The sequence below is a fragment of the Lagopus leucura genome, unplaced genomic scaffold (assembly GCF_019238085.1).
Source record: "Lagopus leucura isolate 7727_CA_CO unplaced genomic scaffold, USGS_WTPT01 Super-Scaffold_702, whole genome shotgun sequence".
Lineage (NCBI taxonomy): Eukaryota > Metazoa > Chordata > Aves > Galliformes > Phasianidae > Lagopus > Lagopus leucura.
The window spans coordinates 1,230,984-1,255,602 of NW_024962254.1; the positions used below are offsets into that span (position 1 = coordinate 1,230,984).

Sequence of the window (24,619 nt, forward strand, 5' to 3'; positions counted from 1 at the left end):
GCAACGGTACAAAAATCACAGTGTGCACTCGGAAGCACTGAATTTAATATAAGGATTTTGGATTGACTTAATTCAGAAAGCCAAGTTCATAGCATTATGGGAATTCAGCCACTGCTACACTAAGTGACAGTGCTGTTCTATAAACTGTACAACAGGGAGAGGAGTAGAAGTTTCACCAACAAGCAAACAAAACAGAAAACCACTCTTATTTAAAAGCAAAAGCATCTCCCAAAATAGTGCAAGCTAATTTTCCCATCAAAGGGCTCATCTGCAAAACCTCAACCTTGAGACACTGCTTGGTAACCAGATCATTCACACAGCATGAAAAAGCTAATTACACCACTCTGGTATTTATGAAGATTGTTCCAGATGATAAAACGGCCTGGGTTGCAAAGGAGCACAATGCTCATGCAGTTCCAACCCCCTGCTGTGTGCAGGTCACCAACCAGCAGCCCAGGCTGCCCAGAGCCACATCCAGCCTGGCCTTGAATGCCTGCAGGGATGGGGCATCCACAGCCTCCTTGGGCAACCTGTTCCAGCGTATCACCACCCTCTGCATGACAAACTTCCTCCTAAAATATAACCTAAACCTCCCGTCTCAGTTTAAAACCATTCCCCCTTGTTCTGTCACTATCCACCCTCACAAACAGCCATTCCCCCTCCTGTTTATAGGCTCCCTTCGAATACTGGAAGGCCACAGTGAGGTCACCCAGAGCCTTCTCTTCTCCAAGCTAAAACAAAGCCCAGTTCCATCAACCTTCCTTGCTGACAGTGAGTCCATTGCTTGCTGAGTCACAAAGGGACAGCTACAGGACCGTGCTAGTTTGAAACAGCTTAACAAATTCAAACACTGGGAAAACACCACTAAATGTTTGACTGTGAAACAGATCAGCTGCCTTCTTCACAAGGATACAAGCTGGATCATCCATGTCTGGTTCTGGAGTGTCAAAGAACGGGTGTGTGCTCAGCAGCTCCGGGACCAGAGGGAGCACCAGAGTGGGATGCCTGCTCCCCAGGAACTTTAAACACCTGTAAACACATGGACCAAAATATTTCTTAGTAAACACATTCACTGCAAAATACAACATTTTAAAGCATTACTGTTTTGTATTACAGTGGAACTTTGATGTGTTGGTCAGCACCAGAATCCTACTGCTCAAGACTACGTGCAAACTCATGGCAACTCTGCCTCTTCAGGATAAAATCTGTTCACTTAAGCCATCCAAGAGACAGTTAACACCTGCAGGCACACAACCTAAGGAAAACTTGCAAGTTAAATGCTAACAAGCACATATATTTTTTTGTTCAGAAAAGCTAGAAGTGTGAGGAGGTAAAAGGACAACAAAACAAGATCCAGAAATCCAAACTCCGACAGCATTGTAAGAGTACACTAGAAGAAAAAGACCAAAAAAAAGAAAAGAGCTTCCAATAATAACCAACAATCCCATCTCAAACCACGCGTGTGGAAGCATTGCTTCCTTTGTTGCCTCCATTAAACAACCCAAAACCCCCAAAACGTTCATTATTTTCACTCACAGACGAAAAGAATCCCTCCAAGAGCACAATACCCTTAGCCAGCCCACTTCTCACAATCAGCACAAGCAACTGCTAGAGAATATTGCCATGTCATGGAGCACAAAACATTAGTTATGTGGAATAGATGATGCTTCCTACTAAAAGTTGGAAGAACCTTTTCTGGAAACTCTGAGAATGCTTTGCTTTCAATAAGGTTTTCCTTCCATGGTCATCAGTTCTGAATGACCACCAGCAACACTGGCAAGCAAGAACAGTACAGTGTCTCTATGTCAGTCAGGAACACATACAATCTATGTACACACCTGCTATTCCAAGTATTTGCAGAATAATAATAATACAGAATAACTGTCTGCATGAGGAGCTAAAAGATTTGATTTAGTGACTTGTGGTAGCAATGGTAACAGAAGGATGGTTGTACTAGGTGATCTTATAGGTCCTTTCCAACCTTGTGATTCTATGATTCTAACAGAATAACCTTAGTGCTGTTACCTCCTTAGCTAGTTCAATGTTTGGTTAATCACAGAATGGCCAGGGTTGGAAGGGACCTCAAAGATCATGAAGCTCCAACCCCGCTGCAACATACAGGGCCACCAACCTCCTCATTTAGTCCCAGACCAGGCTGCCCAGGGCCCCATCCAACCTGGCCTTGAACACCTCCAGGGATGAACGGGGCATCCACAGCCTCTCTGGGCAGCTGTTTGAGCACCTCACCACTCTCAAAATAAAGAATTTCCCCCTGACATCCAACCTCAATCTTCCCTCCCTCAACTTCAAACCATTTCCCTTTGTCCTGCTGTTATCTACCCTTTCAAAGAGTTGGTTCCCCTCCTCTTTGTAGGCTCCCTTTAGGTACTGAAAGGCTGCAATGAGGTCACCCCACAGCCTTCTCTTTTCCAGGCTGAACAAGCCCAGCTCCCTCAGCCTGCCTTCTGTCTTCATAGGGGAAGTGCTCCAGCCTTCCGATCCTCTTTGTGGCTCTCCTCTGGACCCTCTCCAACAGCTCCCTGTCTTCTTTGTACTGGGGGCTGCAGACCTGGGCACAGTATTCCAGATGGGGCCTCACAAGAGCAGAGTAGAGGGCAACAATCACCTCCCTGTCCCTGCTGGCCACTCCTCTCCTGATGGAGCCCAGGATCCCATTTGCTTTCCATGCTGCAAGAGCTCACTGCTGGCTCACATTCCGTTTTTCACCCACCAGGACCCCCAGGTCCTTCTCTGCAGGGCTGCTCTCAAGGATTGCTCCTTCCAGTCTGTATAGCATTAATGCCCCACTTCATAACAAAGCAGAAAAGCAAGCAGACACACGAGGACATTGATCACGCTCACTTCCATATGGATTCTCTGTCTGTGGGATACTTGGTTAGGTTTTTCAGCAGCTCCACCAGTGCAAGATGGATGCCTTCTTTAGTTGAGACGTTGGTGCAACACAACAGCTCGTGAAGAGCTTCTCGAATGTCCCTTGAAGAATCCTAAAAAATAAAAGCAAGAACCCTCAAATGCTCAATGCCTCTGAATGCTCAGAGAGAGAGAAGCCTGGGTATATACTTATTTTAAAGGCAGGAGATCCTGTTCCTCGGCTGAATTCATCCTAGAGGCATCAGTGAGCAGTAAGAGAATAGAAAGAACTTGACCCAACTATTTGTTTATAGGCGTACAATAAAAAAAACACGTAACACAAGCTACAAGTCTCATCATCAGCTTTGATATGACAACAAGGGATCCTTAATGCATCACTTCTGAAGCCACACTGCACCTACGCTGAACTTCAGGCCAGTGATATTGCAGAGAGAAGCTTATGCAGCCTTCAAGCAGTATTTCTGGAAGCAGCGTGGCTGAACTCCAGCTTCATTACTTGCCTCCTGCCAAATACCACCTTGCAGTTCCAAATTAATACAATAGACTTCCTTGCTGTCATTTTTGTGGCACTGGCGGACAGAATGTGAAAATTTGACAGGATACAAGTCTTAGACACATTTCAATAGAGGATTTTTTTAAAAGCATAATTTGCTAAATATCAACAGCACATTCATTACTGTCTTCCACAAAAAGAAAGAACAGCCCCCTTCGTAGAGGCTCTTCAACGACAGCCAACATACACAAACAAAGGAGGGAAACGCAGTGGTTACGCTCATCTGGTCCTTATTTGGGTGCTGCAAGGCAGGCTGTCACTGAGTGAGACGACGTGCTCTGAAGGCTGATGCAGTGGCTGGGGAAATAAAATAATCCAGGTGTGTTACATGGACTGCTGGGAAGGCAGAATGGAGATGAGCAAGGCAGAAGACTACCATGGGCCAAAGAGGTGTACAAGGTGACAGGAAGTGAGAATCACAACAGCACGACATGCAGAACGCGATGCTTGGTGAAAAAAGCAAGGAGCAGTTGATAGTTATTCAGGTAAAGGAAAAGTAGATGAACAAAAACAAAAAGTTACCATCACCATTAACAATTCAGACACCAAAGTTCATGCTGTTCTCCTAAATCCTTTATTTTGGTGTCAAAAGCTGGATTTTACTGCTGAAACAGAAAGCAAGTAAGCAAGCACCTTCCTGAACCAAGCACAATGAAAATGTGACAATTTTCATATTTCAGCTATTGTAATATAGATGACAAATCATAACAAAAGCACAAAAAGGAACACCAGTGTAACTGCCCTACACGTTTATACCTTAATGCAGAGGTTCCCAAGTGGAACAAATATGAAATAGATGCACAAATACCAGAGGCACCCAACACTCATTGCTGTGTTTTCAATCTCAGGTCGTATCATACAGCTCTTGTTACAGACAGATAAGCAGATTATCAGAGAACCATAGAATGGCTTGAGTTGGAAGGGACCATCAAGCTCTAACTCCCCTGCTGCAGGCAGGGCTGCCAACCTCCATATCTAATACTAGACCAGGCTGCCCGAGGCCCCATCCAACATAGCCTTAGTTTGCTTTATCCTGGAGCGCAACTGAGGGGTGTCACTGTAGCACAGGGTCAAGCAAATAGTGGGTAAAGAGACACACAGAATGCATTTTGAGTACCATCCAAGGCTGAGATATTGTCCCAGAGAAGCAGAGATTTGTCTACCACATGCAGCTGGGAACTGGCTGAGATAGTGATGGTCAGGAAAGGCCAAAACTACTCCAAGGAGTGCGCTAGAAATCAAGGGCTGGAAGAGTAGAGAGAGATCTCAGACCAGTGTGCTGGCTCTGCTCAGTGAACAAAAGGTACAACTGAAGTGGTAGAACAAAGAAAATTAAGTTGTATTCAACGTGAAACGTCACAAAGATGGACCAGAAAATGAGACAGAAGGAAATCCACGTGACACACCAGCAGTTAGCAAGGACAGCGAGCCTTTAATCTGAATATCATTTATTAAAAAAAAAAAAAACAACACCACAAAGAAAAAGCAAGAATGTAATGTTTCCCCCCTTGGGAAGGCCTTACCTCCAGAACAGCTAACACAGTATCCAGCTGGTCCTCCCGCAGCGTGATATTGTTGGAAATTTTCCTCATCGTGTGTATTGACTGCAACCTCACCTCCTCAATTTCATCATTAAACATGTCCACCAAAAAATCCAGGCATTTTTCCGCAAAAGAAGGTGAGGACTGAGCCAGCATGCAGAGGGCCTCCACTGCAGCAATCCGCACCTCTATTAGGAGAGGGGGGAAATCAGGCATTAGTGCTGTTTAAGAGGACGTGCCACCAACAGCCAGGCCCTGTAGCAGTGGAGCACTGGGCTAAGGACAGGAGCTCACAGAATGGCCTGGGGTGAAAAGGACCACAATCATCATCTTGTTTCAACCCCCTGCTGTGTGCAGGGCTGCCAACCACCAGACCAAGCTGCCCAGAGCCACATCCATCCAGCTAATAAATATTATGCATTTCATGGCACGTTTTGCAAGCGTAGCCGTAACTGTGGTACCTTAAGCAAGCTAATTTAGATAATTAAACTGCTCTCTTCATTCTTCCAGACATTTTAATTGCTAAGAGCATTCACTGCATTTTTAAGTAGCCACGCAGCACTTTGTGAATTGCTGAAAAGCCCAAGAGTACCAGTGTGTTACCAGCACACGGAATGAGCTTTCCCTGCTTCCTGACTTCCTCACAAGAAAGGACAAAGGTGTGCCCTAATTATCAAAATGACTCATAATTCAAGCAAAAGTAAAAATAAACAGAGGCGTCTAGAGAATGTTTCTGCTGTAAACCATAGTAGGAATTGAAAGAAGACCCAAATATAACAGACTTGCATGAAGATTCTTCCCCCCACAGCCATTCCTGCTAGCTTCCATAACATTCATGTGCTGGGATCATAAAAGGGAAGATTAATTAGACATCTTGCAAACACTGTTTAAAACATACTTCTACTTTTCATTCAAATTAGCTCATCTTGCAAACATTCATTTCAACTTGCGTGTAACGTTTAGGCCTATTGTTCTTAAAGAACATTTTGATTCCTGATGATTCTGATTAAGCAGAGAAATGCAAACACAGCGAGCCTTCCACTTCCACAGAACAAAGCCCGTGTCACAACGCTGAGTCTCCATGGTCATTAAGACCACGGTGCTGTTAGAGGCATTAGAGAAGAAAAAGCCCCAAGAAAACATTTGCCAATAGTGCATTCATGAGCTGACACATTCATTTAGATTGAAGTTACAGGATGGAATTGAAGAAACGAAGCAGCGCCGTGGGTAAGGAAGAATACAGCTCAGCAGTATTTAAAATACCACCGTGGAGACATATGTACACTCTTCAGAGTTCTGGTTATTTTCCACATCTGCCCATCTTACTGACATTCCCCAATAATCAAACTGGAGAATGCTTCACAGACAATGGATTGAGCCACACTGTCAGTCAGAAAGAAACAAGGCTGCGTGCTCGAGCTTCAGGGAGAGTGCAGCTATTGGGAAAACGTGGTTTAATTTGCAGGAGTCACAGAATAATAAATCAACTTTTACACCACAGCTTACAGAGATATTTTTGTTATGGTGTTTTTCTGCTGACTTCTTTACTGCCATCCTTCCAGCAAGGTTTAAAATTGAATTCAGGAACGACATTAGAGCTGCACCTCTTCATGGCTCTCAATAGCTTTTGCAAACCTTTGCTCTACACACAGGAAAGCTGGGCTAGAAAAGGCTGAACACAGACATTCCTGAGATCATCAGCACAGGCAGCGCTACAGCCATGCTCAGAAGCTGAAGAATGCTTGTGTTCCAATTTGACACTCATAATTTCCCCTGTTTAAAAGAGCAGGCCAGATATAATCTGCTGGAATGGGTGAGACAAAAGCCTCCACATCCATCACAGCAAGACCATGAGACCTGGTGCAACAGCACCACAGAGCAGGTAAATGTGATGGTGAAATGCAGGCATTTCCATTCAAGAAACAGAGCTACAATAACATGACGTAAACAAGCCCTCACCTGAAATCTACATATCTGAAAACACAAGAATCCAGTCATTAATTTTCAAGTAAAACATGTTCCAACTGCCCAAGAACATTCATGCCAGCAGGGACCAAGAGGAGCTTGACCTATGCAGCCCCCTGTGAGATGGAACTTGTCTTTTACTTCATTAGGAAAGCCAGACCTGATGAGAAGCAACTACTTAACCCGAAAGTACCACTAGCTAGGAAGAAATGGGCATTAGCTGGCTAGGCACAACCTGAGATTGGAATTTATAAGAAAACTTGTGTTCATTGGATTCTGAAACATCTTGAAGGACGTGGTGTGCCTCCCAGCACAAAGGTTCTAACCTCCTGACCCCCAAACAGACAAAAGGCTCCTCCATACATTCCAAGCAATTCAGTCACCGCATTAACACTTACCATACATTTCATCTTCCAGACCGTGAACAAAGGCTCCACAAGCTCCTGATTCAATCAGGTTCACAGCACCTGTATCGATTTCTTCTTTGGGAGCATCATCTCCCCATTTTCTGCCACTTGAGAACTCCCCAGAGCTGTAGAGCTCCTTGGCTCGCTCGTGCGCCGTGCGCTTCCTCTGCCCAAATACATTTCTCACAGTTACAACCATGGGAAACATGAAAGGTGACAGATTAGAACAGTAAATGGTTTTCTGAATTTTAAAACAGACATAGCTGGAAGCTCTTACCTCCTTACTATTTTGTAGGCCTGAGAAACTGAATGTAATACCTTCAGAAAGTTGCTCCAGGAAGGAGCTTTACTGAAAAGCTTTTTGCACAAGAGCCCCATTCTCCAGCTACTCACTGCTCCTAAGATGGGAGATGACTACCAAAGAGCTCTTGCAGGATGCTGCAGTCAGTTTGCTGCCAAAACCAGGATGCCAACTTTCTGTACACAATAAAGCTTAGAGCCAAATGGCCGTCAGAGGAACGCAAACATTTACCTCTCATCCACAAAACCTGAATGGCCTCAAGCTCTTCATTACACGGCTCGGTTAATGAAATCTGAAACTGGCAATTGCTTCACTGACTTTAATCTAACAGAAAACCTGTCATCATCAATTAACTCTCAGCAGCCCTGAGGCAAGGACGTGCTAAGCAAACAGGCTCTGCATTTCCACACCTGTTGTGTGATTTGAGTACTCTACACACAGCCAAAACAACTCCAGCACTGAGTGTTTACGTACCCGCAGATCTGACATGAGCTTCTTGTCAAGGGTTTGCTCTAAGAAATGGGAGCTCACTTGTTGCATAGAACCCTAAAGAAAAAAAGAAACATCCATCAAAAGGAAGCAAGAGGATTACTCTAAATTTCACCACACAATTTCTGGATATATCCCAACTCAGGGCCTGACAATATTTGTCCTTTCTAATAGCTTCACATGGTGCTCAACACTCAAACTCTACATCAGAGTTTGCTGAGGATTATCAGAACAGCTTATTTTCTCACTGAATCTAATACAGACTTTACTGGGTTCAGTTGTTAAAATGTGCTGGGGGGCAGTTATTCCAAGTACTTGTTTTAGGGATACCAACCCTGCAATCTCAAGGAGGGAATCACCACAGAGTTCAGCCGAGAGAAACAAAGCCAACACCCCACACTCAGCTTTTCTCCTGCTTTGAATTCTGACATGAATTTATGTGAGCAGTTTCTAAATTCCTCCCCATTTCTTTTTAAAGAGTTAAGTAGTGCAACGTGAACCCCTCAGAGAAGGATGAGACTTACCAATAATTTGGCAGCTTGTACTCTCACCACCCAGGAACCATCGCTAACCATGTGACAAATTTTCCCAAACGCATCATCAACCAACCGAATCTCTTCATTAGAAGAAGGAATGGGGACAATGCTAGCAGAGAAAAAAAGTCAGTCAGTTTGCTGGCTTCATCCAACATGGCATACAACTAAGAGCTGTGCTGAATTCCCATCAACACACAGTAAGCATCAGGAACAAAAACTTCAATCGAATGAATGCATTCTCATCAAGTGTCAGCAGCTGGTACACAGCATCCCTCTAACTGCTTCTCCTGAGACTTTCTGGCACAAAACACCCAGGATTAAGATACTGCAGTGGCACCGTTGAGTCCCTCTGTGTGCAGCACATACCTTTCAGGGTACAGTTGGCTGAGGACCCAAATTAGCTGAACTGCAGCACTGCGCACTTGTTCATAATCGTCTGCCAACAGCTTGCAAGCCTGAAAGATTTGCAGCCAATATAATCAATTTCCACTGATTTATGATCCTTAGCATATATCAGTTCAGATCATAAATAAGGACAAATTAAATCTTCCCTTCTACTAACATGTATTTCCAAGTTTGATCATCCTAATGAAGACTGTTAATCACATGAGGTATAGCTCCAAAACTGCCCGTATTCTGCAGGCAACACAAAGCATGAACATTTCCTAAGAGTAATCTGATACAGCCTGCAGCTCTGCAACCTTTTTGCCAGGACAAAGGGTGATGGATTTAAACTAAAACAGCAGAGATTTAGACCAGATGCAAGGAAGAAGTTCTTTACTATGTGGGTGGTGAGGCACTGGCCCAAAGAAGCTGGGGATGCCCCATCCCTGGGCAATGTTCAAGGCCAGGCTGGATGAGGCTTTGAGCAACCTGATTAGCAAAAGATGTTCTGGTCCATGACAGGGGATTTGCAATGAGATGATGGTCTCTCAAGTTTCTTTCCAGCCTACACCACTCCATGATTCTGTAACAAACAGCCACAGAATAGTAGAATCGTGAAGGTTGGAAAAGACCTTCAAGATCACAAAGTCCAACCCCACTCCCACCACTGACCACATCCACACAGTTCTTGAACACCTTCAGGGACAGTGCCTCCACCACCTCTCTGGGCAGTCTGTGCAGTGCCTGATTACTCCTTCAGAGACAAGATTTCTCCTAATACCCAGCCTGAACCTCTCCTGGCACAACTTGAGGCCATTCCCTCTCACGTAACACCCTCCAATGCACAAGGATTTAACACTGAGATTGCAAGATGACAGTAAGAATTCTGCAGTGCCTTGCTCCTCCTTTGCTCATCTCCCCCCAGCAAACAATCAATTTCAGTCACAGCACACACGTTAGTGCACTTGAAGTTGTAAAGCTCATTTTTATTTGCTGCCATGTGGCACTGCAAAGAACACACAGCATGCACATAAAATGCCCTCCCTCTGTTCAGAGCCTTCCACCTCTCGAAGCACAACGTCCCAGAATCCTGAAAAGCAAAGTATGCAAACCAACACAAAATAAATAGAAACAAAAATGAGGTTTTACCTGACCATAAATGGCCTGCTGCAGTTTCAGTCCTCTCTCGTGAAGCTGAAGCTATGGGGGGGAAAACCAGAACAACAAAAGAAAGAAACAACAATGAAATCAAACGATGGTTTTAAGTAACACACAATAAGTTTTCATCACTGTTTTTCCTGCTTTGCATAAAATTAATTGCTTGCATTTCTCAACTGTTATTGTAATTCAGCTGTTTCTCAAGCTTGGCTGTATCTTAAAGAAAACCTTGACTTTAGTGTAACCTTAAACTTCACAGCCACTTACACTTTGATTACTTAGGAAAATACAGTTCATATGAACACTCTGCCCATTCCCTCAGCCTTCAAGCAATTTTTCAGCACTGGCCAGTTTCAACCACTCCCTGAGACATGGACCCAAAAGCAGCACTGCCAGTGCATTTTCACAGCCAGAGGAACAGCAAAACCTGCCCTGCTAAACACTCCTAACATAAACAAACAACACAGTAGCAAGGAAAATTGTGATTAAAAACCCTAGGAACAGTTAGGGACCCTGAATTCATTCAGGATGCTTCCAAGCTCCAAACTAAAGCAAAACAGTTGACATTGTAGTGAAACTATTAAATTGAAGGTCATAAATCTTGCTATGGATTTGATTCATTGTCACTGCAGAAATGGTGGCAGGTGTAAGAATTTCTATGAAAAAAAAAAAGAAAGCAACAAAATAGAATGAAAATGAAGGATGAGTGCAGCCTCCAGCAGAGGGAGATCCCAGACAGACTCACACGCAGTCTGATCCTCTCTAATGCATCTTGTTTCCTTCTTCACAGTTCAATGGTGTCAGTTCAAATACCTTTGATCACCATCAGGTTAGATGGGGTAACTCTGTAAACTTTAAGGGTAGCAGAGAAAGTGCTACACCCCCATACAGTCACAGGAACTCACACTAAGCAAAGTTCTTAATGCACTGCCTATGCTTCTATTGCTGCAAAGCTAGAAAGTTCTGAATTTGCTGAATCCCACATGAAAATCAGTAACCAAAACACTGCCAAAAAAAAAAAAAAAAAAAAAAAAGCACACAAGTTTTCAGATTTAAACACACAAGGTTTCCTGTCACAATCAGTTTTCTATTAAATGCTGAAGTAATAGGGGCTTATTATTGTGGCAACCGACCCTGAATCAGGAAATGCAGACTTCTCACTACCTGCAATCATACCACGATATCCCAAATTAAAAAGCTTCTTCAGCTACAGCAGAAGCAGATCGCATTGAATCACAGAATTGCTCAGGGTGGAAAAGACCTTCAAGATCATCAAGTCCAACTGCAACCTAACCATACTGCCTTAACATATCATTATGAATCACTCTGAGATCTCATGAACTTCTTCTATTCATAACTTACCTTATTTCTCCAAGTAATTTTGATATGTTAAACTGGCACTAGTTCAGCATATGGACTAGCTCTAGTCCAAACCTCTCTGGATTAATTTGCACATCCTTCCCATCTTTCTTATCAAACCCCAATTTCTTCCATCACACCAGCACTCCTTACCATGGCTTTTATAGCTGCTGTTCTAACACGAGGGTCCTGGTCATTAAAATGATCTCCTATGATCTTCTGGACATCTTTGGCAGCCTGGCTTTCAGCCTCTTTTGCAACACCTTTTTCCACCGGTCCAAGACAGCCAATTAACTGAAGACACTTATTTCTTACACCGTGGGAAGAATCTGTCAGGTGCTATGGGACACAAGAGAAGAAAAGATCTAACTGGGTTTTTAAATTGTTCTTTTCTCTCTTCAAAACAGCCAGAGTAAAATTCCCAGCAATTATGAAATGTTAATATTTTAGTAGAACAAGATTAAGTAAATACTGACAACGTACTTTTTCCTCTGGCAGAGATAAATATTTAAACAGATTATTAACACATTTGCTTAATGCTTTCTATCAATAACTTATTAACAGGAAGAGTGTTTCTAAATAACAGCTACAGAAAGCAGACATGCTTACAAAAGCATACGAAGGAAGAGGCAGTAACTGAGAGAGCAGTGAATCCAGTGTTGTTTACAGACTTGTCAACTGCACCCAGTGCTGTGCTCACAACACATTTGGTTTCAAGTTGCTCTCCTTTAAGATTTAGTACCTTGAGCTCTCTCCCAAAACAGACTGAATCCAAATTCAGCATGCAAGAGCAGAGCTTTGCCCTTCAGCAGTACTGATGTCCTCAGGGAGGCAGCCTTACCTTGCAAGCCACCTCTACCAGCCTCATCCTGACAGATGGGTTCTCTGGGAGCTTTGTGCCAATCACCAGCAGGGTGTCCAGCAGCTGAGCAAGGACTTGGTGAGACTCTGCAAAACAAAGCAGGGAAAGGTTATGCACCTCTTTGCTGAGCTCCAGAACCACAGAATCACTCTGGTTGGAAGGTCCTCCTGGAGCCTTTTCCTTCAGAGGAGAAAAGAAGCCCAGTTTCCTTGGCTTCTCCTTGCAGATAACATACTAAAGCCACCAATCACCTTGGTACCAGGCCAGGCTGGACGGGGCCCTGGGCAGCCTGGTTTAGTACCAGATCTGGAGGCTGGTAGACCTGACTGCAGCAGGGGGATTGGAGCTTGATGATCTTTGAGGTCCCTTCCAACCCAAGCCATTTATGATTCACCTGTCACTAAGTGATACTAAAATAAACTTAAACTTCATCAAGAACATACAAGCAGTGAATATAAAACAGAAAATAAAAACGGACTTCAATGAAGACACAAACAGAATCACCTGTACTTCACTGTCTATTAGAAAACCAATGTTACTACACTAATGCCCTGATGAGCTGCTTTGCAGTACACTAAGGAAAAACACTGCTCCTAACAAGATTCCACTTCAAGCAAGGCCTGAAAGGCATCTGAAAAAACTCAACTTACTCTCATTCTGAAGTGTGTTAATGGCATCATCCACAATGCAGTCTGGGGAAAATCCTGGAGTCTTCGATAACAAACCCAGCAAGGAAGCAATCTTCAGTCTTACAGAAGCATCATTCTCCTGGAAGGAAGCAACAGATATGAGGAGCAAGTTTTTCCCACAGAGGGTGGTGAGGCACTGGAACAGGTTGCCCAAGGAGGCTGTGGATGCCCCATCCCTGCAGGCATTCAAGGCCAGGCTGGATGTGGCTCTGGGCAGCCTGGGCTGCTGTTGGTGACCTGCACACAGCAGGGGGTTGGAACTGGATAAGCATTGTGGTCCTTTGCAACCCAGACAATTCTATTATTCTCTCATTTTTCAGCTGGGAGAGCAAAACACTCTGCAGGGAGGCAGGATCCATTCACATTTCAGCACAAGGGACCAAACTTTGCCATAAGGTTCCTTCCTCCTCTATGCTCCACCTTGCAGTAAGTCAATCACACCAAAAATGTTCCTCTTGCAGCTTCCACTACACTACAAATTAACTCTTTTACCTCTTAATTTCTGAGTAATTACTCATTATTGTTTGAAAATAAAAGTTTAAATAATCAGGGTTTCAGGATTCTGAAAAACTCCCTGTTAATGTTCCTATCTTGGAAGTTAAAATAAACAAATGGGAGGATTTTAGAAGATGAACTGACACTGATGGTCTTTGGATTTCAGCTAAGCGTTGGGCTCCATAGCCTAGAGAAAAAGTTCACAGCAAGGAGGAATCCTGCTAGAAAGATATAAGCAGATATAAGATAGGAAGATACAAAGCAAACAAACCCAAGGCAGCAAGGTTAAAAAAAAATAAATAGGAGCACATGTTAGCTGATACACCTCTAAACGCAGTCACATGTGGTGATTACATAAATCAGCTTCACAAATTATCATTAATTTTAAGTTCTTTAAGAGCTCATGTATTTTAAAGGGCTGTAAATAGGAGTATTCCACAGACCTGTGCACTCAGCACTTCCAGTCCTAATTGGGAGCCCTCTTCCATCCTCACATTGCATGGATATCCAACAGAAGGACACAAAGGAGTCTGGATTTTACACTCAGCTCTCTCCAATGCACCTCTGTATTCAGCACTGCAATTCTGCACCTCTCTTATCACAGCAATGACACCTTTCAACAGCGTTTAGGAGAGACTCCAAGAGCAGCAGCAGGCCCCTAAGTCACTGCATCTCTAACCCCTCAACCCAACAACCCTCAACAGTTGAAAAGAGCCCCCTGGGATCCGTTCAGGCACTGTCTGATGGCACACCATTTCTGCCAGCAACAACCACCTCATTCTGTGCCACCAGCCCAGGGACAATGATCCAACTGTCAGCAAACTGTCAGAAAAGCCTAGGGAAAGAGGAAGCGGCAGATGATTTTTCTGATGCTTTTCAGAGAGCAGTTCCCAAACTGTCCTGTTTGCCCATCATATTGTAAAGGAAACAAGGAACAACAACAACAGTCAGTCACACTCCAACAACAAATACAGAGACTGACGAAATCCTTACAGCTCTAGCATCAATTCAAAGCTTTTGGTACCTAAGGGGAGCCCACAAACAGGAGGGGAGTCAGCTCTTGGAAAGGGGAGATGACAGCACGACAAGAGGAAATGGTTTGAAGTTGAGGGAGGGAAGATTTGGGATGGATGTCAGGGGGAAATTCTTTAGAGAGTGGTGAGGTGCTGGAACAGCTGCCCAGAGAGGCTGTGGATGCCCCGTCCATCCCTGGAGGTGTTCAAGGCCAGGTTGGATGGGGCCCTGGGCAGCCTGGTCTAATATTAGATATGGTGGTTGGTGGCCCTGGATGCTGCAGGGGGGGGTGGAGCTTGATGATCCTTGAGGTCCGTTCCAACCCAAGCCATTCTATCAAAGTAGAGAAGATCCAAATGAAAAGAAAAGAAAGAATAGCAGAAGGACATTTACAAGAAATAGCACATATCTCTGTTAGCAACAATCGAATTTGAGTTATCAAGTGAAGGATCAATATCTGGATGGCATAAAGCATCTATTTTTTTATCTTGTTGTTCAGAATTTTTTGTTGGTTGAAGAAAAAAAAAAAAAAAAAAAGTCTACCACTTCTGCTTTTTAGCAGTGTCATTTAGAAGTGGTCTGCATTGTAAGCTATAGCTAAAAAATTTCCGTACTCTCAAAAGAAATTAAGCAGGATTTAGATAAAGTTGAGCCAGCTTTGGACAACTGGGTTACTTGGAAAACTTCTTGTCATGCCATCTGCTCCTTGTTAAGCTGATGCAAACTAATCATGCAGATCACCTGCAGGAATCATGGAATCATTAAAGTTGGAAAAGACCTCTAAGATCACCAAGTCCAACCCCAGCCCGTCCCACCATGCCCACTGACCACGTAATAGAATCATAGAATCACAAGGTTGGAAATGACCTGCAAGATCATCTAGTCCAACCGTCCTCCCATCACCACTGCCACCACAAGCACCAAACCACATCTCGTAGCTCCTCATCCAGACGCCTGTTGAACACTGCCAGGGACGGCGACTCCACCACCTCCCTGGGCAGCCATTCCAGTGCCTGACCACTCTCCGAGAGAAAAAGTTCTTCCTTATGTCCAACCTAAACCTCCTCTGGTACAACTTGCGGCCACTGCCCCATGTGCTGCTCGTTGCCTGGGAGAAGAGGCCAAATCCCTCTTCACCACAGCCTCCCTTCAGGAGGTTGTAGAGAGCAATGAGGTCTCCCCTGAGCCTCCTCTTCTCCAGATTGAACAATCCCAGCTCCCTCAGCCGCTCCTCATAAGACTTGTGCTCCAGACCCCTCACCAGTTTTGTAGCCCTTCTCTGCACATGCTCCAGGACTTCAACATCTTTCCTGTAGTGAGGGGCCCAAAACTGAACACAGTACTCAAGGTGCAGCCTCACCAGAGCTGAGTACAGGGGATGCTCACCTCCCTGCTCCTGCTGGCCACACTGTTTCTAATGCAGGCCAGGATGCCGTTGGCCCTCTTGGCCACCTGGGCACACTGTGGGCTCATGTTCAGCCAAGCACCAACCAACACCCCCAGGTCCTTCTCTTCTTCACACTCACAGCCACTCATCCCCAAGCCTATAGCACTGCATGGGGATGTTGTGCCCAAAGTGCAGAACCTGACACTTGGCCTTGCTGAACCTCATCCTGTTCACCTCAGCCTGTCTAAATCCCTCTGAAGGGCAACCCTACCCTCAGGCAGATCAACACCACCTCCCAGCTTGGTGTCATCTGCAAACTTGCTGAGGGTGCACTCGATGCCCTCATCAAGGTCATCAATAAAGATATTAAACAAGATGGGCCCCAGCACCGACCCCTGGGGGACTCCACTTGAAAAAGGTCACCAGCTGGACTTCACTCCATTCACCACGACCCGCTGGGCACGGCCCTGTAGCCAGTTCCTTACCCAAAGAAATATATATCTGTTCAGACCACGGGCAGCCAGTTTCCCCAGAAGAAGCCTGTGAGGGACCGTGTCAAAGGCTTTGCTGAAGTCTAGGAAGACTACATCAACAGCCCTTCCCTCATCTATCAGACTAGTCACCCAGTCATAGACGTCCCTCAGTGCCACATCTCCTCCATGGCTTTTGAACACCTCCAGGGACGGTGATTCCACCACCTCTCTGGGCAGCCTGTGCCATTACATAAGCACACTTTCAGGGATTTTTTTCTAATATCCTACCTGAACCTTCCCCAGTGCAACCTGAGGCCATTACCTCCTGTCTCACTTCCCTGTCACCAAGTCCTGAAACTGCTAAAACCAAGTGACATGAGCTGTAACCACACAGGTGAAGGACTACAACCACTCACTGTCCTCACACAACACTGTTGGCAACTGAGATTGCAACACAGCAAACAGCAGCTTCCCATCCTACCTCCAACCATATCCCAAGACAAAAGGTCAGAATGGGGTTTCTGGCAGATCTTTGGCTCTCAGCTTCATTACCTTATAATAATGCTCCAGCAGGATTCGGACAACCCCTTCCACGCTTTCCACTTCCACAGGCTTCCTGGCAAACTGCAGCAGGTACTGCAAGGCATCTGCAGGCGAGGTGGCTTTACACAGGTCGACATGGAGCGCTGCTGACTTGCTGGGCTTGGTCAGCCGCAGTTTCTTAGCAGACAGGTCCTCATGCTGCTGCTGTGGGCCAGAGACAGAGCAACACAATTCAGAAACACCATGCAAATCCTTCCCAGAGCAAACTGCTTCCCACAAAGGCAGCCCGAGGGAGTTCCTGCACCCCACCACAGACACCGCAGACACTGCCCTTTCCCTTACCTGTCACAGAACAGTATCTATCCTGGAAATACATTCCATAGAATCATTAAATGGCCAGGGTTGGAAGGGACCTCAAGGATCACGAAGCTCCAACCCCCTTGCCAACCTCCACATCTAATACTACACCAGACTGCCCAGGGCCCCCTCCAACCTGGCCTTGAACACCTCCAGGGATGGGGCATCCACAGTCTTTCTGAGCAGCTGTTCCAGCACCTCAACCACTCTCTCTGTAAAGAATTTCCCCCTGACATCCAACCTCAATCTTCCCTCCTTCAACTTCAAACCATTTCCCTTTGTCTTGCTATTATCTACCCTTTCAAAGAGTTGATTCCCCTCCTGTTTGTAGGCTCCCTTTAGGTACTGAAAGGCTGCAATGAGGTCACCCCACAGCCTTCTCTTCTCCAGGCTGAACAAGCCCAGATCCCTCAGCCTGCCTTCTGTCTTCATAGGGGAGGTGCTCCAGCCTTCTGATCCTCTTTGTGGCTCTCCTCTGGACCCTCTCCAACAGCTCCCTGTCTTCTTTGTACTGGGGGCTGCAGACTTGGGCACAGAACTCCAGATGGGGCCTCACAAGAGCAGAGTAGAAGGGGACAATCACCTCCCTGTCCCTGCTGGCCACCCCTCTCCTGATGGAGCCCAGGATACCATTTGCTTTCCGAGCTGCAAGAACACACTGCTGGCTCACGCTCTGTTTTTCATCCATCAGGACCCCCAGGTTCTTCTCTGCAAGGCTAGATTTCCCAGCCCACTGGGGCAGCTCCCACCCTCAGGTGAGCACTACATCTCCTCAAGTTGCTCTGCCCCTTTCAACCCCTTCTCCTACACCTCCCAGCTGCCCTCTCCCTCCCCGAGCTGAGGCCACCACATCCCCCGCATCTCCCCCAAGGCCTGCAGTAACCCACCCCAAACCTGAGGCAGCCCCAGCGCTCCCCTTATCCCTGGAAGCCACCCCTGGGTTAGGCCCCAGGCTGCTACCACCGCCCTTCCCACACTCACCGGAATCACCCTACAGAGCTCGGAGCTCTCCTCGCTCACCTGGACCACCTTGGTGAACTCCTCGTACACCCGCTTCTTCAGGTGTGCCGCCATGTCGCGGCCGCCCTACGCGCCCCTCCCCCCACCGCCAAACCATAGAGTCGCCCTCTCGTGACGTAGCGAACGGAGAGTACTCTCTTTCCACCTGGAGGTTCCGCTCTATGGTCAGGAGGTCTGGGCTGGGAGGCCTCCTGTTGCCATGGGAAGGCGCGCTGCGTTCAAGATGGCGGCTGCGGCCTGCTCCGCCTCGGGGTTGGTGTCGTCACCCAGCGGGTGCGCTGGAGCTCGGTTTTCCTCATCAATACGCGCCGTACGGAGCCGAGTGTCAGCAGCTCCGACGGGGGATGCCATCACACAAACCCCAGCGAGTCTGCTCAGCTGCGGGTTTATTATTTAATATTATGTGTGAGAAGTGCTGGTGTCTCCCTCAGGTTTTTCCCAGTGCCCAGTAAAAGATAACGCAAAACCACAGGGACACACAAAGAAGAGCCATCCCTCCTCTTCCCAGTTGCAACAAAATTCTTCATCGTGTCACAGAACCATTAAGGATCGAAAAGACCTCTAGGATCCCCAAGCCCACCCCCATCCCAGCCCCCCATGCCCACTGACCACGTCCCTCAGTGCCACATCCCACCTGAGCACCTCCAGCAGCAGTGACCCCTCGCACGCTCCCAGCTCCTCTAAAGATCATCTGCTCCAACTCCCCTGCAATGAACAGGGACACCTACAGCTCTACCAGGTTACTCAGAGCCCCGTCCAGCCTGACCCTGTGTGTCTCCGGGACATTAAAGGCAAGCTGTGCATTGGACACAGCCAAACACATAATGCAGCCTTCAAGTGTGTCTCCTTCAAGGAGAGGGGAAAGGGGGGCAGCAGCACCAAAGAGCCCCTGTGACAAGTATCTGTCTAGAGGCAGTTAGAAATACAGCATGTAAGATAGCCAGGGATAGCTGCACGTGGACATCTTAGGGATAAAATGATCTGTGAAGGGATTGGAGTATAAAGCTTTTCAACTTGTCTATCAGTGTCACCGGTATCAGCTAAAAAATCATAGAATCGTAGAATATTCCGAGCTAAAAGGGGCATAAGGATCATCCAGTCCAGCTCCTGGCTCCACACAGCACCACCCAAAGATAGAATCATAGAATCACCAAGGTTGGAAAAGACCTAAAAGCTCATCCAGTCCAACCGTTCACCTATTCCCAATAGCTCCCACTAAACCATGTCCCTCAACACAACATCCAGCCATTCCTTGAACACCCCCAGGCTCGGTGACTCCACCACCTCCCTGGGCATCCATTCCAGTGCCTGACCACCCTTTCTGAAAAGTAATACTTCCTCATGTCCAGATTGGACCATTTGAGAGCATTGTAGAGGAAATACATCCATAATCAAATTAGCTGTGATGACTTAAACATCCCAGAGTTATTAAAACGATCTTAATGGCTGTCTCCAGTAAAAAACGTACAAGACAAACAAACAAAATACCAACTTTGGAATGCTCAGATTTTTTAAACACAGTGTAGGAACCAACTCATGTTCTGTTAAGAATCGCCTCTGGGCCCCAGGCTTTCACTTCAGTAGCATTTCCTTCCAGTCAAATCACAGGGGGGTTTCCCTAAACTTATACATTTAAAAATAGTGTTGTGATAACAGTGAATGGCACAAGACGAAAGGTTGAAATAGGGTGACATGAGAGAGAAGCATGGTTCTTTAGGTTACATTTCATCAGTGATTTTTACCTCTTCTTCATAAAATTGTAGAATCCCCAGTTCGAAGGGGCCCATAAAAGATATAATCGTAAGATCATTAAAGATCCAAATCTAAGTTGAGCAAGTATTTACACAGCTTTCAGGGATTCCACTTGAAATGGTGCAGATGCAATTTTTTTTCATCAGAGAGGTCATGCCTGGCAATACATGAGAAACATAAGTGAAGCATTAATCAGAAGAAAGCTTTTATGTATTCCCCTCGTTTCTCTCAACAATAGTTCAAAATCTGATCTGTTGCTTTTCAAAGATGGTTTTTTTTTCAACATTGCAGCTGTGAGCTAGCATTTAAAGGTTAGTCTGTGTGCTTTATGGACAGACCATTGTCTGTCTTTACCTAGAATAAATCTGTGGACCAGACTGCTGCACTCCATACAGCAGATCCTAACTTATGAGGAGTATTCACCATGAGGAGAAGGCTCTGAGGACAGCAGGTTAGGGTGAATGTGCTCTGTAGCTCTCAGTATTTATGACTCAAAATAAGGCAGAGTGGGAGACCTGTCCACGTGCTACTCCTAACCCTACTAGCAACTCTGGACTCTGAGGTAGTAATTTGTTCCAGCTTCTATTGAGAGACCAACTTCCCATGTCCACAAGACACATTTGGACATACTCATTTCTCTTAGGTTGAGTGCAGTTTGCTCAACTTCAGGTCTGGCTCCCAGTTCAAAACACATACCTTGAAAATTGTACACTTAACCGTTAATGCCCAACAAAACAGTGGCTCTCAAATGTTCTTTAATTTGGCAAACCACCAAAGAAGAGACTTTTATGGGCCCACGCGTTTCTTCCTGTCCCTCCAGTAGTCCAGGGCTTAGTCTCCACAGCCCAAGTTCATTTGTTTTGATAACTGGTTTCTTCAACTCTCCATCAACAAAGGCACTTTGCTACCACCAGGTGAACCGGATTATGTGGAAGAAATCCTGGGATTTGAAGCGAAACCCTTTTTCAGCACCATGAGCATGTAAGGAGATTTCGTACCCTTTGTCTTTCACGTCCATTTGAATGCAGTCCAGTAAATCATAAATAGTTGGAGCTGCCTTCCAGGGGCCAAATTTCACCACGGATTTTTTATCCATATCCAAGCTGTTCAAGGCATCCTGACACCTGGCCACGTCTTCCTCCGTTTTGACAACACATATGATGACGCTGGAGTAGCGGGACGCGACCGCTTCAGCCCGTGCGATGCGGATCATCAGCTCCACGTTCTCACTGTAGCTGGGCACACGGGCCAGGAACTGCTTCCTTGCCACACGTTCCCCAAAAATCTGAGGGGAGTCCTCCAGCTGCTTGATTAAGGGTTCAATGTCGTAGAACAAAGCTTCCTTGTAGACATCCTGGATGCACTGGGTGGGCACCTGGTTACTACGCAGATATTCCAAGATATATTTGAAGTAGGTCCCTGGCCTGTCAATGAAGATCCTCCCTTTGGAGTCTGTCCTGAGTTTGTGCTGGCCGGTGAACATCTCTGCCAGCTTGGAACCGGGGTGTTTCTTCAAAGTGCTCAGCGTTGTCGTGTACATCTCCCCGCCGACGTTCAGCTCCACGATTGGTGGCAACTACAGATGTCACAAGGGGAGAAAAACCACACATGTAAGACATTGGAGGTTGCCAACACGGAAGAATCAAGGAAAAAATACAATTGCAACTGGAAGCTCTCGTGGCAGTGTAAAAAGCAGGATGAGTCATAGAATCACCAAGGTTGGAAAAGACCTACAAGATCATCCAGTCCAACCATCCACCAATCGCCAATACTTCGCACTAAACCACGTCCCTCAACACAACATCTAAATGTTCCTTGAACACCTCCAGGGTCGGTGACTCTACCAGCTCCCTGGGCAGCCCATTCCAGTGCCTGTCCACCGTCCCATGGAGGACAGGTGAGAATATCTACACCACACACCACGTATTGCTAAAAGCAGCCGCAGGATATTTATATTTGGCCCTCGTACCCAGATCAGCAGAAGCATGGATATTTTTGAATGGATTCATCTTCACCACACCTTTAGGACTTAGGAAAGGGTCATTTTGCTGATATCTGAGGTGCAGTGCAATATCTGTTTAACTGTGCATTTGATAGGAAGTAAAGAGAATCATAGAATTATAGAATCATAGAATGGCTTCCATGGGCTGGAAGGGACCTCAAAGATCATCTTGTTCCAGTTCCTTTTTTTGCAGACAGGGCTGCTGATCGCTAGATCAAGCACGAGATCACATTGCTCAGGATCCCATCTAGCCTGGCCTTGAACACCTGCAGGGACAGGGCAAAATAGTTTGTGCAACTGATGTGGATTTAAGAACTAAGATTTAATGTTTGGATTTTTATCTCTATTTATTTTATTTCACTGTGCATTAATGCCACTGCTATTTGAAACAGGAGAGGCCTGAATGCCCAGAGAGCTGAACCTGGAGTCACTTCTGACGACATTCCTGACTTATTTCAATGCTGAAGAATTTTAACAGCAATCTTTGCATTTTTGTAGCACTTGGGAGAGCAGGAGGAGAAGGAAGAAATGAGGCAGTTCTTTTCCCTCCCTCTGCCAGTCCAGTAATGCAAGTCATATGCCTGGCCAGGACCGCACCTGTACTGGGAAGGCTTGAGTCAATAAACAACCCTTTTCTCCAGGAGCTCACCTGCTCTTTCTTGGATCTGATCACACAGCGATCTGCTTCAGTGCTACCAGTCACATGCTTCAGCGTGTACCTAAGAGCTTAGCTGGATCCAGCCTGTGGTGCCCTGTGGGTACGTACCCACAGGATGAGATGACATGAGCTGATCTCACTGTTACACCAGGACAAAGGGGAGGCTCCTGCTGCCCTCTCCCCTGTCTTTCCTTGTCCCTGCTTCTTACTTTGTGCCAGCTCTGTTTCTCCTTCATTTTAGCAAGCTGAAGTGGCTCGCAGAGGATTTAACTAGCACCCGAGCTAGCAAAATGAGGGGACAGGAACAGACAACTCATAGCAGAGGGAGATTATGTCTTTTAAATGACAGCAAGCTGTAAGGTTTAGCAGCAATGACTTCAGAGTGTAGGGAAACCAGGACACAACAGGAGATTCAGGACAAAGACCCAGCTGGAGAATTGCTTTGCTCTAATGTAGGTGGCTTCATCTCCAGGGCAATTATTTGCACCAGGGCCAAGAGAACATAAAAGGATTCTGTCTGACAGTATGTAGTGTAAAGAGCATGGCCCAAAGCTGTTTCTGTAGCAAAGCCTAGCAGTTAGAAAATCTGCCATTAGTCCAAGTGATAACAACAGCTTCTCCTGTCAGGCATCGTTTGTCAGGAGGGTCTCACGCTTTTGAGCCTCTTTTTTTAAGATGGAAGGTCAAGGCAAACCAGTTAGTAATAGGTCCAGGGAGGGGAAAGTAAAACATTGTCTGATTTCTGCTCAGTAAAATGCCCCTTGTCTTGTGGTTAACACTGATTTTCCTTAAAGCTCAAAAAACCACTGCTCCCAGCTGCTAATTCTGCACATCTTAAGCACCGAGCAAATTACTCATCATTGGAGACCACTGAAAAACCCCTGAATACACAGAGGGCTTTTACTCAGGGATCTGGCAAATTAAAGTTAACTTCAAATGAACTACATAGTCTGCAAAGGAGAAAAATAACCAGTGAGGTTGATTGCTGTAGCTTTGTGCACCTCCAAGGGACATTGCCTTGCTTTAACCAGGCTGGTGCAAACAGCTTGGAGTCAAACACAGCTTTTCACCTAGAATTCCCGCCTTGCTCACACATCTGGCATGCCCCTGTGCCTTCAAAGTATCAGATGGACGCAAAAGAATGCTGTAACTAACCCAAAGGGGATGCTCTGATCCCAGAAGGGGGGATCCCAGAAGGGCCATGCCCCCAAACCTGCACTGTACTCACCATATGCTGGCTGCCAGTGACCTGCTTCCCGATGGGCTTGTGCTCCGAGGAAATGCTCATCTCTCCTCGTTGTCCTCCAGCTCACTTTTCAGCAGATTCTCCTTCAGTGGGTCAGGCTCTTGCCCAACTGCTGCCCCTCAAACTTGAGAATGCCCCACGCACAGCACGGGCTGCAGGTCTGGCCAGAGGGGAGGGAGCAGCACGGAAGCGGAACTGTTTGCTCCTTAGTTTTCTGGCAATCAGCAAGCAGCAGCAGGGCGGATTTGGGCTGGCTGCCATCACTCATTCACCTGCAGATGTCAGAGCTGAATCAGCCCTTCCAAAGGAGGCCCAGCTTTCCTGAGGAATCCCACAGCCTCTGCCTGAGTTGGATCAAAACCTGTACACACTTTTGGTGCTTGTTAGCGTTTGCATGCTGCTCTTTTAGTGATGCATGTCCCAAACCATGTCACCGATCCCACCGCTGTGCCTGGCAGTGTCAGAGCAGGGTGCTGGCCATAAAGCCAGGTCATGTTATTTTCCTCATTGCCAATGCAGTCTCCAGGCTCAGAGTA

The 24,619-nt window shown here is 46.1% G+C and overlaps 2 protein-coding genes across 3 annotated transcripts in view; both read right to left on the reverse strand.

Moving 5' to 3' along the window:
* Window positions 1–18,552, reverse strand: part of INTS4 (integrator complex subunit 4) — a 33,741-nt gene extending 15,189 nt beyond the window's left edge. Inside the window, exons 1-13 of one of the 2 annotated variants that reach the window (XM_042862439.1) lie at window positions 18,387–18,552; window positions 17,058–17,252; window positions 13,098–13,215; window positions 12,427–12,533; window positions 11,739–11,924; window positions 10,218–10,268; window positions 9,051–9,139; window positions 8,673–8,793; window positions 8,134–8,205; window positions 7,350–7,524; window positions 4,969–5,174; window positions 2,863–3,005; window positions 914–1,029 (exon numbers count right to left, since the gene is read on the reverse strand). In XM_042862439.1, the coding sequence (XP_042718373.1) occupies window positions 914–1,029; window positions 2,863–3,005; window positions 4,969–5,174; window positions 7,350–7,524; window positions 8,134–8,205; window positions 8,673–8,793; window positions 9,051–9,139; window positions 10,218–10,268; window positions 11,739–11,924; window positions 12,427–12,533; window positions 13,098–13,215; window positions 17,058–17,252; window positions 18,387–18,479 (1,672 nt within the window). In that variant the 5' untranslated portion in view covers window positions 18,480–18,552. The remainder of the gene's footprint in view (window positions 1–913; window positions 1,030–2,862; window positions 3,006–4,968; window positions 5,175–7,349; window positions 7,525–8,133; window positions 8,206–8,672; window positions 8,794–9,050; window positions 9,140–10,217; window positions 10,269–11,738; window positions 11,925–12,426; window positions 12,534–13,097; window positions 13,216–17,057; window positions 17,253–18,386) is intronic. The other variant, XM_042862440.1, reaches the window with a different exon arrangement.
* A 1,297-nt stretch (window positions 18,553–19,849) lies between these two features.
* Window positions 19,850–24,257, reverse strand: KCTD14 (potassium channel tetramerization domain containing 14). Its single transcript, XM_042862553.1, has 2 exons — window positions 24,066–24,257; window positions 19,850–21,753 (listed from the first exon to the last, which is right to left on the reverse strand). Exons 1-2 carry the CDS (start codon window positions 24,123–24,125, stop codon window positions 21,082–21,084), a joined length of 732 nt encoding a protein of 243 aa, XP_042718487.1. The 5' UTR covers window positions 24,126–24,257; the 3' UTR covers window positions 19,850–21,081.
* Window positions 24,258–24,619: the final 362 nt, after the last annotated feature.

Bases quoted from the DNA above. Each gene is read 5' to 3' on its own strand.
- KCTD14 (XM_042862553.1), bottom strand. From the start codon at position 24,125: ATGAGCATTTCCTCGGAGCACAAGCCCATCGGGAAGCAGGTCACTGGC. The intron at 21,754-24,065 runs GTGAGTACAGTG...TGACATCTGTAG, and splicing joins TCACTGGCAGCCAGCATATG to TTGCCACCAATCGTGGAGCT.